This window comes from Enhydra lutris, unplaced genomic scaffold, assembly GCF_002288905.1.
Source record: "Enhydra lutris kenyoni isolate GAN:26980312 unplaced genomic scaffold, ASM228890v2 scaffoldscaffold18, whole genome shotgun sequence".
Classification (NCBI taxonomy): domain Eukaryota; kingdom Metazoa; phylum Chordata; class Mammalia; order Carnivora; family Mustelidae; genus Enhydra; species Enhydra lutris.
This window is the reverse complement of record NW_019154102.1, coordinates 20106174-20120651: the sequence shown is the minus strand read 5'-3', so window position 1 is coordinate 20120651 and position 14478 is coordinate 20106174. Positions and strand designations below refer to the sequence as shown.

General features: G+C 39.8%; 1 protein-coding gene across 2 annotated transcripts in view; it reads left to right on the top strand.

The window, feature by feature from the left end:
- Positions 1–1136: 1136 nt before the first annotated feature.
- The window catches only part of LOC111148069 (glutamine--fructose-6-phosphate transaminase 1), a 54052-nt gene continuing 40710 nt past the window's right edge, over positions 1137–14478 (top strand). The window contains exons 1-2 of one of the 2 annotated variants that reach the window (XM_022504450.1): positions 1137–1220; positions 13463–13570. In XM_022504450.1, the coding sequence (XP_022360158.1) occupies positions 1214–1220; positions 13463–13570 (115 nt within the window). In that variant the 5' untranslated portion in view covers positions 1137–1213. Of the gene's footprint in view, positions 1221–4958; positions 5053–13462; positions 13571–14478 lie in introns of those variants that run through there. The other variant, XM_022504449.1, reaches the window with a different exon arrangement.

Here is a 14478-nt window from a genome sequence, read left to right as displayed (position 1 = left end):
AGAAGTCCACGCCATATTCTGTATGCCAATCAAGTTTTTATTTGATCCTAATCTAGAGCCATTAATAATTATGATAACCATCTACATTTGACTAAAGATACCATTTAAATCTTCCTAGAGCAAATGCTTGGATAATAAATTCTCAGAAACATCATCTCTCTCTGATTAAGTCTCTCTTGGCAGGAGTGGTGCATTAATTTACAGAATTAATCGTCAGTGAGTCAAACGTAAGGCTGTCAAATCTGGGCAATTCCTAGTCTTCTCAGGTGGGCCATCAGAAGTCTGAGCCAGAAGAGTTTCATAAGACCAGTAGCACAGTGTTGTATCATCGAGCTTTACATCCTCCGCTCCCCACCCATCCCCTCTGCCAAAAACTGGGGGTTAGGAAGACAATGAATGGGGTTGGGGTGGGGTGCGGAGGGCGTTTAGAGGCCAAGCATATTACACAGAGCTTAAGTCCGGAACTGAACTCCCTGTCACCAGAAAGACTGGATGAACCTGAATGGAGCTTTGCATCAAGAATTTGGTAACTTTCCTCTCTACCTCATTCAATTTTCTTTGCAATTTTTCTTTAGTCTTACGTCCCTTTCCATTCTGACTTGTTTATCCCCCCTTTTCAGGCCTCCGGCTTTCTTCCTCCTTTTTCCGCCGCTTCGTGGGGTGCCGGAGCCTGGGGCCTTGGGTTGCATTGGGTGCGTGCTCCAGTGCTATTTGCTTTGCTGACAATTCCATCATCCTCTTTCCTTAACGTTCCGTCTTTCCCTGCCAGCCACCGAGTTTCTTCCTCCCCCACGGCGTGGTTCCTCCAGCTGCTCGCCCGGGGGCCGGGCGGCTCCAGGAACCCTAAGCGGATGCGGCCGCTGGCTGGTGCCACGTCTCCGCCGACAGCAGGCCAGCGCCTGCGTGGGCTCGAGGGCGGGGCGGGGCGGCACGGTGAGGCGGGAGCTGCGCGTGAGCGGCGTGCACACGGACCAATGGGATCCGCGGGAGGCGGCGGCGGCGCGCCGCGCGCCGAGGGGCGGGTCCCGTCGGCAGTTGCTGGCGAGCCCGGGAGGCCGAGAAGGTTGTCGTTGCTTCGGCCGTCGCATCCGCGAGGGAGTCGTGTTGGCTTGCCCCGGGCCCCTAAGCTCGCCGATCGCCCCTGACGCTCGTGTGTGCGCTCCCGACCTCGCCAGCCGTTCGCTGCTCGCCTGCCGACCGTGCCTTCTGCATCATGTGCGGTAAGGGGGCTGCGGGCGGGGGGCGTGTTGCGGGGCGGTGCTGGGGTGCGGTGCGGTCGCCGCCGAGGCCGGAGGCTGGCGGGAGCCGGGGTGTGAGGGTGTGAAGTGTGGGTGCTGGGTGCGGAGGCTGGCCTCTGCGAGCGGGATGGGGGTGGTGGACCTAGGAGGGTACCTGGGAGGAGGGCGGGCTCTAGAGTGGATCTGGGGGGCCACTGGGGGCGGTTTTGCGCTGAGGAGGGAACAGAAATGTAGATATCTGTCTTGGAAAGGGAGAGAGGGCCGAGGGAACTGAGGTGTAGAGGGGCTTGCCTTCAAAAGAGTCCGTCAGGTGAATGAGGCAACCTGTGGAACATCAGGTGAGATCACTCGAACTTATCTTCCTTTCTTCTAGGATTTACCTTTTCAAAAATATTTATTTTTAGTTGCTTTCTTTCAGGCAGGCCCAGTAGAAACAGAACCATGTATAGCTAGAGCTACGACAGTGGCATTCTACATGATCTTACTGAGTGCCATCCCCTCTCAACAGAAACCATTGCTAATCAATAACTTGGTGAATGGGCTCAGACCTAATCCTGTGGTGGGAGAGGCCAGAAAGTGACTGAAACATGCGTTATCACGTGCCTGTGCACCCATTTAAAACACCTATGAAACAGTGTTGGTCCACATTTAATAAACGTTTTACCAAGAGCAGTTAAAAAACATAGGTCCTTTTATTCCATGTTTTGGGACTTCGTAATTTTAATATTCCTAAAACTGTTAGTAAAGGGGATTGTCAGAATTATATCTGAAATGACTGATAAGCTCTAAAATAGGCATTTACTTGGCTATTGTCAGTAAAAAGAGTTATATTCTTACCGCTTTTATTGAAATTTACAGTTAACCTTACACCTGGGAGAAGGAACGCTTTCTTAAGGAAAGTAGGATTGTAATAGAGTTGAAGCTATCTGGGAAACTTATTCTTCGTAGCCTTTTGCAAGAATATCGTGGCAGGAGGTGGCTTGTACTCATTGGTGTATATTTTTCCTGTACTTAATTTTATGGTAATTTCAGCTTCTGAAAATGAGCAGGTTTAAATTTAGAGCAGATTAAAAAAAAACACCTCAAAACAGAAACATCTATAAATAGTTTCTGAAATTATTAGATTAGGACTGACTTTAGAATCAGTTATACTTTTGCTGTGCCTGGTTAGTAGAGTGGTTTTGAAAAACACATTATTTAGTTTGTAGCTGTGCAGTAGTGGATTTGCAAACTGATTAATCCCCAGGATGCTTCATTTGGTAATTAACTTTTCCTGAATGTAGAGGTGTGTGCCTAGTTAAGTATGTGGCTTCCTGGTTGCAGGTCATTTCTTCTTCTTGTTTCTGGAAAAGAAAGTACCAAAAAAGAAAAAAAATCAGATTTGCTTTAGAAAGGTTCAGATAAGGGTGAGGCTTTGGGGTGGAGACTAGATAAGAGGGAGTTTTCACACAGCTAACATCCCCATTCCATAGAGTTTTACTGCTGAGGAAACACACCGGTTATAAAGAACTAGTATTTGAAACATTTCCAAGGTCCTGCCTTTAACCCAGAACAGAGTTTTGCATGATTCCAGGAATAGAGTTCAGAATTTATTTCCTCTTTAATGTAGATTCTGAAACTTAACTGTTAAAAGGATAAGACTTTGTATTTATTTTCTTCCCATAGCTCAATCATTGAAATAAAATTTCTAGGCAGAGGAAGTGAGGGGGAATGAGATTAGATAGGAAAATTTAGAAGTTTACAAACCTTTTTTATTTTAATTCCAGTAGAGTTAACCTACAGTGTTAGTATTAGTTTCAGGTGTACAATATAGTGAATCAGGGATTCTGTACCACACCCAGTGCTCATTGTGGACAAGTGCCCTCCTTAATCTCCAACTCCTTTTTCACCCATCCCCAGACGCATAGAAGTTTACCTTCTGATTACCTGATTAAAAACTTCCAAGTTTTTAAAAAAGGTTATTTTGTCTCAACACTGTACAATATTGAAGCAGAAGAATGAAGGCAGAAAATTCTGTGATACGCTTTTTCCAATCAGATATACTAATAAAACTGTTTACCAGTTTATGCTATGTTAATAGTGTTAATTGGGAGGGGAAAAAAAGGTTCTATGGTCAAGTAAATTTGGGAAGCAGTAGATTAAATAGTGTTGAACTGGCTTTTTTTTTTTTTTTTTGATGTGTTTCTTGGAACCTTTAGTGGGCTACTAAGTGTTGTGAATCTCCCAGAGAAGAATAATAGTGTGCCTGTTTTCCAAATTTATTTTATCTTCCTCTTGGTTTTCTAGAATACACTTTGTCCTTTTTATTTGTATTACCTTTTGTTTTGATGAGAGAATGGCAAGTCACTTAAGCTGCCCACAGCTTTTAACAGATAGTACTTTTTTTTTTTTTAAATAAATGTAGGGTTATACCGTTCTTTTTTTTCTTTTGATTTTTTTTTTATTACTCAAAACTGCATGTTTAGGGGCGCCTGGGTGGCTCAGTGGGTTAAGCCGCTGCCTTCGGCTCAGGTCATGATCCCAGGTCCTGGGTTCGAGCCCCACCTCGGGCTTTCTGCTCAGCAGGGAGCCTGCTTCCTCCTCTCTCTCTGCCTGCCTCTCTGCCTACTTGTGATTTCTCTCTGTCAAATAAATAAATAAAATCTTAAAAAAAAACCAAAAACCTGCATTTTTATTTATTTATTTATTTATTTATTTATTTATTTTTTAAACTGCATTTTAAAATTGAGCTTTGTGACTCTGCGTATTCCTTCAACACGTTCAAAACATTGTTCTCCTCCTCAGTAAGTACAGCATGCTTGATCCAGTCACTGACACAGCACACGTGGAATCACTGAGGTCTCTGCTGGGGTGGGTTTTTTTTTGTTGTTGTTGTTGACAGCCTCATAAGAACTGCTGGGCTCACAGCACAAATGCCTCGAAGTTGGCCTGGGCACATGCCACATGTGCATTTTGGTGCTTTTCCAACCTCCTTGGCATAAAGGTAAACAGTTCTATTACCAGGGACTTGGGGCAGACTAATTTTGTTAGAGGCTGTATTATAGGACAGTCTTTGATGGTATGTCAAATGTGGGGCCATTCTGAATGTGACTACATTGTACTTGAAAGAGCAGGTGAAATGGAGTATTTATAAATGAGGCCATATTTAAAAGCAGTAAGGGAGCTTACAATTTAAGAGTATCCTGAAATGTATCCTTAAAAAGATTTTTGTAATAATACTGTCTAATAGCTTTGGAGGTAATTGAGGGGTGCTGAGACTGGCTGCTAGGATAAATCATAAAACCAAAACTGTTAACACATTCTTGGAAATCATACTGGATATAAAGTATTTGTGAAAGAAAATAATTAATTGCTTAATAAATATTTCCTCAATTGTGTTCCCTGGAAAGGGAGAAGTTAATAGGTGCTGGTTATGAGCAATAGAAGGTGGGAAAGAGTTTTATTACACAAGTGTGGGAAATTCTGCTTTTGGAGATTCACAGTTAGTGAGATTAAAGTTTCTAGACAGTTCTACAAATAAACATGTTAACTTTAACCCAGTATTTCTTAAACCTTTAATTATGGAACATTTCTTTCACCTTATCCCTGTTTAGCATCCTGCAAAATAGTGTCCTCTTTCTGTGGTTTAGGAAATTTTGACTGTATATTTCAAGTACATAGAAAGCATTAGAAGATATTTGAAGTGATGGGTTTATACTTGGTGCTTTGTCCTTCAGAGAGATGACTAAGATAAGGGAATTGCCTTCCAGGAGTTGCTCTCTGGTTGGAGGAAGCAGTGAATATACACAGGTGCAACACAAGAAATGCAACAAGTGTGTTTGTAGGCATTTCTTGTTCATTGTTCACTGCCATGTTATGGACTACAAGTGGACTGAATAGAAAATCAGAGACTAGTTATGGGAGGAATGTTCCAGGTAATGCGGCAGTACTTTTTTATTTTTCAATTTTTTTTTTTTTTTTAAGTAATCTCTACACCCAGTGTAGGACTCGAACTTAACCCCAAGCCGTATGGACTGAGCCAGCCAGGCGCCCCAGCAGCCGTACTCGTACGTTGAGGAATAGTGCCAGCTGGTAGAGAATCCGTGCACTGTGAGAGATATCATTGATGGCATTTACCCAGCAGTGAATGGAGTCATAAATAGGTTGAGAACTGTTGCCATGGGGTTTGAAAGAAGAAGTAAGAATTCCAGGAAAAGGGGCCAAAGAACAGTGATTAGAGGCAGAAGAGTTCCAAAGTAGTGTATTGACTTGGACAGAATCTGCAGGAGTAGAAGGTCATTCATGTTTAATATTGCAGAAAGAAGTTTATTGTATTTGGCTGTAAAGAAGTCATTAGAGAAGTTGCATATATGCAGGCAGAGGAACCCGAGTTTGTGTTGAGGAGGAAGGCTTGCATACCAGCAGAGGAGGGAGTATTGTGAAACTGAGGTCCCCTGATAGCATTGAAAAGTTGAGTTCTAGAGCTGTGGTTCTTGACCTGTAGGCTGTGCAGTTACTATGGGTGTTCGCTGGTTGATTCATACTCTAAGCATTGTCTGTAAAGTTGTATAGAAGTTGTTCTAGATCATTGGATAATAAAAATTCAACCCACTATTTTGTAGGATCCTCAGAATATTTTGAGGTAATAAAAGGTTCTGTATTTAGAAAGTTGAGGAATCGCTTATCAAGAGTTACAGGTAGGAGAGACTGGCTTCAGGAAATAGTGTGTGAAATATGTTTCTCTATTTTGAGCTCATAGGGGAGGATAAGGCAACCTGGAGTGGGTTTTCCTGTGCCTTGGACAGCTGTGATGTTCCAGCAGTGTTTGGTGAGCTCTTTTTGGCCCTTGAAAATCTGGGGGAGAGGGTTGTGGCTCTCTCACCAGGCTGTATCTGTATCCACAGCATGTCTCCAGGGTGGATGGCCTCTGGCTTATTGGAACAATGTAGGAAGGGTTGGAGGGTATATACTGTTAAGATGAAGAGATGAAATTCTGAATGAAATTCTGTGAGAATCTACCAGAAACTGAGAAAGAAACTGGGAGGAGAGGAATGGAGTAGTCTAGATTCTAGCTTTAGAATAATATCTGGGGAAGTTTGAAAGTTGGACAAGCAGTGAATTAACTGGACTGGCTAGCAGTTGGGAGGGCTTCTACAAAAGTGGGCCTGAAATGGATAGATGGACTTGAAGTGGAAGGACTCTGCTGTAGGCCTGCTCAGGGACCCAGGAGTAAGAGCACAGTGGACCCAGAGGGGCTGGCTTGTCAGGATGCTGAAAAATTGTGGTCTGATGGGATTGGTTAGATGGAGGAGGAAGAGATGGAATGTTTGAAGGTTTGTGAGCAGAATGTGCATGCTTTTTCTCAGGAAAGATGATGCCGTAGGTAGGCTCTGAGGGAGTGTATAATTAGAGATGTCAGGGTTTGAACAGTGCTTTGAGTTCCAGAGTGTTAAATGTATGAGAGAGGCGTTAAGGAGCTCCTTCCAGTGGCAACGTGTATTTACAACAAAGTAGGGGACACTTGAACCAGCATTTTGTAAATAGGGTAAAGATCTTAAACAATTAAAAAACACTAATTGAAATTCCTCATTGTGTCACTCCAAATGTTACAGTATTTTCTTGCTGTTTTTAGGATTGTAGAAAACATAATCTTGAATAATATTTCCTCTTTTAAAGGAATCTTTTGTGTAGAACGTGTCTCCATGATTATAATATTGAATATGTTTTATGATAAGCGTCAAGTTGATGTGTGTAAGTTTAGTTGCAACATTGTTTGTGATTATGAAGAGTTAGAAAAACCTCAACCAGGGTGGAAATGATTAGGTAAAATAAATCTATTATGGAGTAGTATGCAGCCATTATATTGAATGGCTTTTACTGCCATAAAAAGATACTCAACATTTTAAGTAAAAGAAAATATATAGACGGTTATCACATTTATTAATTATTTATTTTTAAAGATTTTATTTATTTATTTGACAGAGATCACAGGTAGGCAGAGAGGCAGGCAGAGAAAGAAGGGGAAGCAGGCTCCCCACTGAGCAGAGAACCCGATGCAGGGCTCGATACCAGAACCCTGAGATCATGACCTGAGCTGAAGGCAGAGGCTTAACCCACTGAGCCACCCAGGTGCCCCTAGACGGTTATCACATTTATGTGTTAAAAACAGTACCTTCTAAAACCATGTGCATGTAGCTTTATATATGTATAGTTAAAGGACAGTACATATACATAGGTTCAGAGCTAAAGTGCATATCGCGGAATTACAGTGCATATCTCCCTTGTATGGAGGTTCGAAAGGAGATTTTCACAACTTTTTTTTAAAGATTTTATTTTATTTGACACAGAGAGCACAAGCTGCGGGTGCAGCAGGCGGAGGGAGAGGGAGAAGCGGGGAGCCTGAATGTGGGGCTCAATCCAGAACCCTGGGATCGTGACCTGTGCTGAAGGCAGATGCCTAACTGACTGAGCCACCCAGGCGCCCCAGATTTTCACAGTTCATTCTGTAGCATTTGTGTAATTTGAATCTTTTAAAGATGATAGTGAATGAAATATAACTTGCATTATAAGAAAAATTTAAAAATGAAAGTTAAGTGGGATTGCAGATGGATTTTGATTCAGAAAGTATAAAATTTACAGAATGAATATGAACACTTATCACTGATAAATTACAGTGTCTGAGGATTGAAAATATGGAAGTTGTCAAGGGGAAAAAATGTAAAATATTCTTAGTTACAAGGACATAAATTCAACCAGGCATAGGAACTTTAATAATTGGTCAGCTAAGCTGCATTCAGTTTTCATTTCAGGAAGGTTTAATAGCCTTTCAACCAAGTGTATCCTGACCCAGGTCATGTCTGAATGTTTGGTTAAGCAAGGTGCTCATTAGTGTGTACACATCATTGAATTTTAAGTTGCAGTTTTCCAAGAATGATGCCTGTAGGTGCGAAGATCTGCATCCTTGGAGGAGATGCTTATCTCAAGATATTCCATTAATAAGAAAACTCACACTCTGGAAGCACATAGTGATGTAGGAGTGGAAGAGCTCCTGTGCTCCCTACAGCTGCTGTGTGTGGTATTGGAGCAATTACCCCAGAGCAAGGGAGAGTTGAGGCTTTTAGTAGTTAAGAGAGTTTAGGCTTTTAGTAGTTAAACCTAAAGCAGAGCTGTTTCTGGGAGGTTTAAGGAGAAAAGTAAAAGATGTAAAATGGGGCTCATTCTAGTGATTTCTACTCTACTAAGCACCATTTTGAGTTGTGAATGCCTCCCTTGTGAACATGCCCTGCATGCCTGAAGAAAAAAAACAGGTTTTTTTTGTTTTTTTGTTTTTTTGTTTTTTTTTGTTTTTCCTTCACCCAACTCTGTTACTTTGATTTTAGAAGACTTCTCTACATAGGTTGTCCTTTTCTTCCTTTCAATCCCTGCGTGGTTATTTAGGGAGAAATGTTGCTCCAACTTCTTCCTCTCTTCCTCCTCCTCTTTGTTCCAGGAGTGAACCAAAAGATGACAGTGATGATTATAGATAATAGTCTTGCTTCCTCTGAAGGAAAAGGCCGGTTTTGAATTGGAACATGATATATGGTACTTTATTGAATCTAGATGCCACTGATTGGGAAATGCACCATTATTATATAGATCAAAAAGAAAGAGAATATGAATATCTTAAAATCAGTGCTGAAAATATCTGAAAAAGTATTCTGAAGATGCTTTCAGAATATGATAGGCTAGATGATCTGATTGTCTTTAGTAGTGACAATCTTAACATCACTAATAAGGGACCTATGGACAATATAAAATACATACATTGTGAATAATTCTTGCTTCCAAATTTTAACGTAACTCAATTGAGTCTTTAGATCTAACTTCCAGTCTACAGGAAATAAAAGGAATAGAGGAATTGGTTAGACTACACTGTGTGGAAACAGACACAGCCAGGAGGTGAGACAGTCAACAAGAAAATTGGCCTCAGCTTGCCACTAAGTCAGTGAGTTGGGGAAAACAGTGTCTTAGGGAAGACAGTAGGGGAGAGACCATTCTGGATTCAAAGAGACTTTTGAGACATAACAATCAAATGTGAGGTATGATCCTTTATTATATCCTAGAGTGAACACATTAGCTGTAAAATACTTTTTATAATAGGGAAATTTTATTTATATTTTTAAAGATTTTATTTATTATTTGAGAGAAAGAGTGAGTTCATATGAGCGTGAGCAGGTGGGGTGGGGGAGAGAGGGAGGGAGAAGCAGGCCGCCAACCAAACAGGAAGTCTAATGTGGGGCTCGATTTCAGGACCCCGGGATCATGACCTGAGCCAAAGGCAGATCTTAACTGACTGAACCATAGGGAAATATTAAATACGAACATCGTATCAGGTGGTGTTAGTATTATCTTCTTAGGTATGATAATAATGCAATTTTGCAGAAAAATGTCCTCAAATTTTATATATTACTTTGCTTTTATTCTTAGCAGAATACAATTGATCCTTGAACAACATGGGGTTTGGGGTGCCCACCCTCACCCCCTGCAGTGGAAAATTCGAGTATAACTTTTGATTTCCCCCAAATTTAACTACTCATAGGCATGTGTTAACTGGAAAGCTCAACCATAATATAAACAAAGCTCACCAAAAATATTAATACATACATTATATACTGTATTCTTACAAAAGCTGGAGAAAAGAAAATGTTATTAGGAAAATCATAATGGAGAGAAAATACATTCACAGCACGGTACTGCATTTGTTGGAAAAATCCACACATAAGTGGACCTGTGCAGTTCAAACCTGTGTTCAACAGTTGATTGCACTCTGAAAATGATAAGGCGCTTTACCAGGTTTCCAATTTTAATATGGTGGGTACACCGTACATAGAACAAAATCATGTAAATGTTGTAACAAAGAAATGAGGCCCAGAAGAGAAGTGTAGTGTGTATAGGTGTTAAAAAAATGTCAAATTCATCTGGAATGGTTCCAAAGCAATCAGAAGAATCTTCAGATACTATAGAACATCAAGCTGGTGAGGACTGTAGATGTCCTCAAATGTCAGGCAATATGTCCCTTGTGCTGTCACTTTCTACTTCCTCGTAATACGAGTTGCTGATAAATCACAGCTTTCCTTTCTGTTTAGGAAATGGGGCCACTGAATCATTTTTAACAATGTCTTCTACAGCCATTATCAGTTAATCCCTCGGTAGTACTGTGAAAACTATTTTACCACCTCTCAGTCAAACCCATTCATTTTGCAGAGGGTTTGAGGCAGGGTGGTATGGTGGAAAGCTTTGAGGCCTACGTGAGTTAAAAGATTTGCAGGATTTCTTAGGTGAAAGAGTACTTTATGAGCTAACAAATGTTTAGTGTGAATTTTATTAGTTTCTCAAATAGTTACCACTTTAGAAGTTTGTTTGTAGGTGGGTATTAGTTTAGAAGATCTCTTTTGCCATGAAATGATACTCAGAATCTCAAGATCCACACACTAAGCCAGTATAAACCAGAGACTGGAGTTAGAAATGGTATTGAAGTTGAATGCTATTATTGAGTTCTGTGTATTAAAAGTTGTAAATTTAATATTGCATCACTCTGAATTTTCCTTTAAAAAGTGTGTTGAGTCTATAATTTGTCTTTAAGAACAGTTGGTTTTATATCAGCATTTAAATTGACAAAAAATGGTATTCATTATATTTAATCTTTAATTCTCCATATGTATTACTTTTACCATCAGAATTACATTTCTTAAAAAAAGAGAGATGACTTAGTATTGAGTTTTCTGGTTTGTGCTGCATTGTTGGGATTTGGCAACTCTGAATTTCCTCAGATGGCCAGCAGTTCCTAGCAGTGTAATGTGTTTTATTGTTTAATGACTTTCAAACGAGCTCAGTTGTATCCTCCTCTAGCGGATTATTTAGCTGATGCTCATCACTGTGGTAGAGTGTAGACCAGTTGACAATCAGTGTTTCATTAGATCATTTATATTACAGTCTTATTTTGGGAGCAGATTCATCTGTGAATTGTCTTTTAATGACATAATAAAAATTCTTATCTGGAACTGATAGTTTTCTTTATTCATTTAATTTTTATCAAATGCCAGTGACCCATGGTGGGGGAAGGTGTAAAACCACATAGAAGTTTCAGTGAAGTCGGGTCATTAGTGCGTTTTCCAGATACCTGATGAACAGCAGTGACATCAGGAACCGCAGCCCTTAGGCAGGGTTGTGGTGCTGTGTGACATGTTTGTACAACACATGGTAACTTAAAAAATCTTTACTGATGTAAGGTTTTAAAAAATATATGAATGGGGCCACCTGGGTGGCTTGTTTAGCTAAGCAATTGACCCTTGTTTTTGGCTCAGGTCATGATCTCATTGGTTGTGGGATCAAGCCCCTCGTGAGGCTCCATGCTTAGTGGAGAATTGGCCTGAAGATTCTCTCCCTGTTTCTCCCCTGACTCACTCATGCTTGTTTCCAATTCAAATTGGAATAATTGAATAATAAATTTCAATTTATTTATTCAATAAATAAATATTGAATAATAAATAAAAAATAAATATTTGAATAATAATAAATGAATAAATAAATAATATTTGAATAATAAATTAAAATAAAATATTTAATAAATAAAAAATAAGAATATGAATGAAATACAGGATTGTTGTAGTGTTTGATCTCATACTGCCTTTTTAGGGAAGGTTCAGACAGTGTTTTCATTTTGTTTTGGACTGTAGTGTTCAAATGTGGATTTCCTTTTTTTCTTTTTTTTTTTTGAAGAGCATGATAGTTTATTTGAAAAAATTGCACTTTATCAGTCATGGTGATCATACATAATTGGCTTTTTGTTAGATATTAACATTATGGTTTGTTTTTTTTTTAAAGATTTTATTTGTGAGAGAAAAAAAGAGAGTGAGCACGCATGTGCATGAGCAGGGGGAGAGGGAGAAGCAGACTCCGCACTGAGGAGGGAGCCCGACATGGGGCTTGATCCCAGAACCCTGGGATCATGACCTGAGCTGAAGCCAGGTACTTAACCTACTGAGCCACCCAAGGGCCCCATGCTGCCGTTTTTAAAATGTGGATTTCCTTTTCCTGTGTTCTGCCTGCTTGTTTTTCTGGTTCAGTTCACATTGTACTAGTCCTTTTATTCTAGTTTTGCTTTTCCAAATAAGTGCTTCTTTTTTATGAGTATCATAATAGTTGTTTATCTTTTGGTAGTATCTGGTGAACAACTGGTTCATTCAAGGAATGCCATTTTCCCTTAAGAGGATTATATAAATATTTTAGTCCATTTTTCCCTATTATTAAATTATTTAGGTTGTATTTTTCACATCATCAATATTTATTTATGTTTATTTGTAAGAATAATTATTCCGGGGCGCCTGGGTGGCTCAGTGGGTTAAAGCCTCTGCCTTCAGCTCAGGTCATGGTCCCAGGGTCCTGGGATTGAGTCCCACATCAGGCTCTCTGCTCAGCAGGGAGCCTGCTTCCTCCTCTCTCTCTGCCTGCCTCTCTGCCTACTTGCAATCTCTGTCTGTCAAATAAATAAATAAATCTTAAAAAAAAAAAAAGAATGCTTTAAAATTATTATAAAAAAAAAAGAAAAATTATTCCATCTGCCTAGTTTTGTAGGGTCCATGTGTTTCTTAAAATACTTCAGAAAATGTTTTCCTTTAAACAGTGCTCAGGGCATAAGATACAAACCACAAATTTGTTGATTGTTTAATTTTTTAAAATTAAATTTTACTTGACAAAGTGGTAGTGATGGAAGATATGTGACTAGCCTTATAAGCTTCTTTGCAAAAGCTAAACATTTATTTTGACGTATTAGCTTCAGTCTTTTATACGAAGGAGAAATACCCCTTTGTAAAACTTTCACCACCTTTAAATAATTTGAAGTGAGAATTTCTTTCTTTTTTAAAGGTCACTCTAGGGATGCCTGGGTGACTCAGTCGGTTAAGCGTCTGCCTTCGGCTCAGGTCATGATCCCAGGGTCCTGGGATCGAGCCCCAGAAGGGGCTCCCTGCTCAGTGGGGGTTCTGCTTCTCCCTCTCCCTCTGCTCTTCTACTTGCTTGTGCTTGCTCTCATTCTCTCTCTCTCTCTCTCTCTCTCAAATAAATAAATAAATAATTAAAAAAATAAAGACTCTAGCTTCATATTTCTGCACATCTTAGACATAATTCTACAAATGAGGATTTTGCCATAGTTATGTCAATTTTGCTTCATTAGTCATATTCTTTATTAAATATTTGTTCATTTGCAGGTATATTTGCTTACTTAAACTACCATGTTCCTCGCACAAGACGAGAAATCTTGGAAACCTTAATCAAAGGCCTTCAGAGACTGGAGTACAGAGGATATGATTCTGCTGGTATTTCCTTTTAAAAAAATATTTTAGGTTTTGCATGATTCTCGAATCTAAATAAAGAGATTTTTTGTTTGTTTTAGTTGACTAGATTCTTTAGCATTATCTATTTGTTTCAACTAAAGCTAAAAAGAATTTTTGTTGTTTTGTCATGTTTAAAGGGTTTATACATATTATTTCCATAGTATTACCATTTATATTACTTCTTAAGGATGTCTGCCTTTGTTAAGAATGTTACTGTAAAAACATAAATCACCTGGGGCGTTTTCATGGTAGAACACAGTTCTTGAAGGCCTTGCTTTATAAATTATCTTTTTCTTTCCTGTGCTTTCTTTTTCTCCAAGGAATCCCTGCTGTTGGCATATACACTTAGCCTGAGATTCTTCTATCTTAAATAAATGACAAAGCAATTAAAAATAACTTTTTGTCAACTTTATGTTCTATTCTGGCTGCTTTCCTTACTGTGTCAGGGGTCCCCACGACTACCCTCAGTTCTGATAACTCCTGAGGACGACTCAGCATATAGTTGAACTCGTAGCTATGATTTATTACAACAAAAGAATACAGAGCAAAATCAGCAAAGGGAAAAGGTGCATGGGGTGAAGTATGGAGGATAATGAGGCACAAGCTTCTGAGAGTTCTCTCCTAGTGGAGTCACACGGTGTGTGCTTAATTCCCCAGCCAGTTATGACAGTGTGTGGAATGTATGTCAGAGAAGCTCATTAGTCACTCAGTGCCCACGCTTTTTTTGGGGGCTGGTCACACAGACCCCCTCTGCTTAACGTGTACCAAAATTCTAGAATCCCAGAACGGAAGCAGATGGTCAGCATAAGCCACATTGTTTGCACAGTTAGGTGCCGTAAGCCATTCTTAATCAGTCAGGTAACCATCCTGAAATCCAAGTTTCCAGAGGC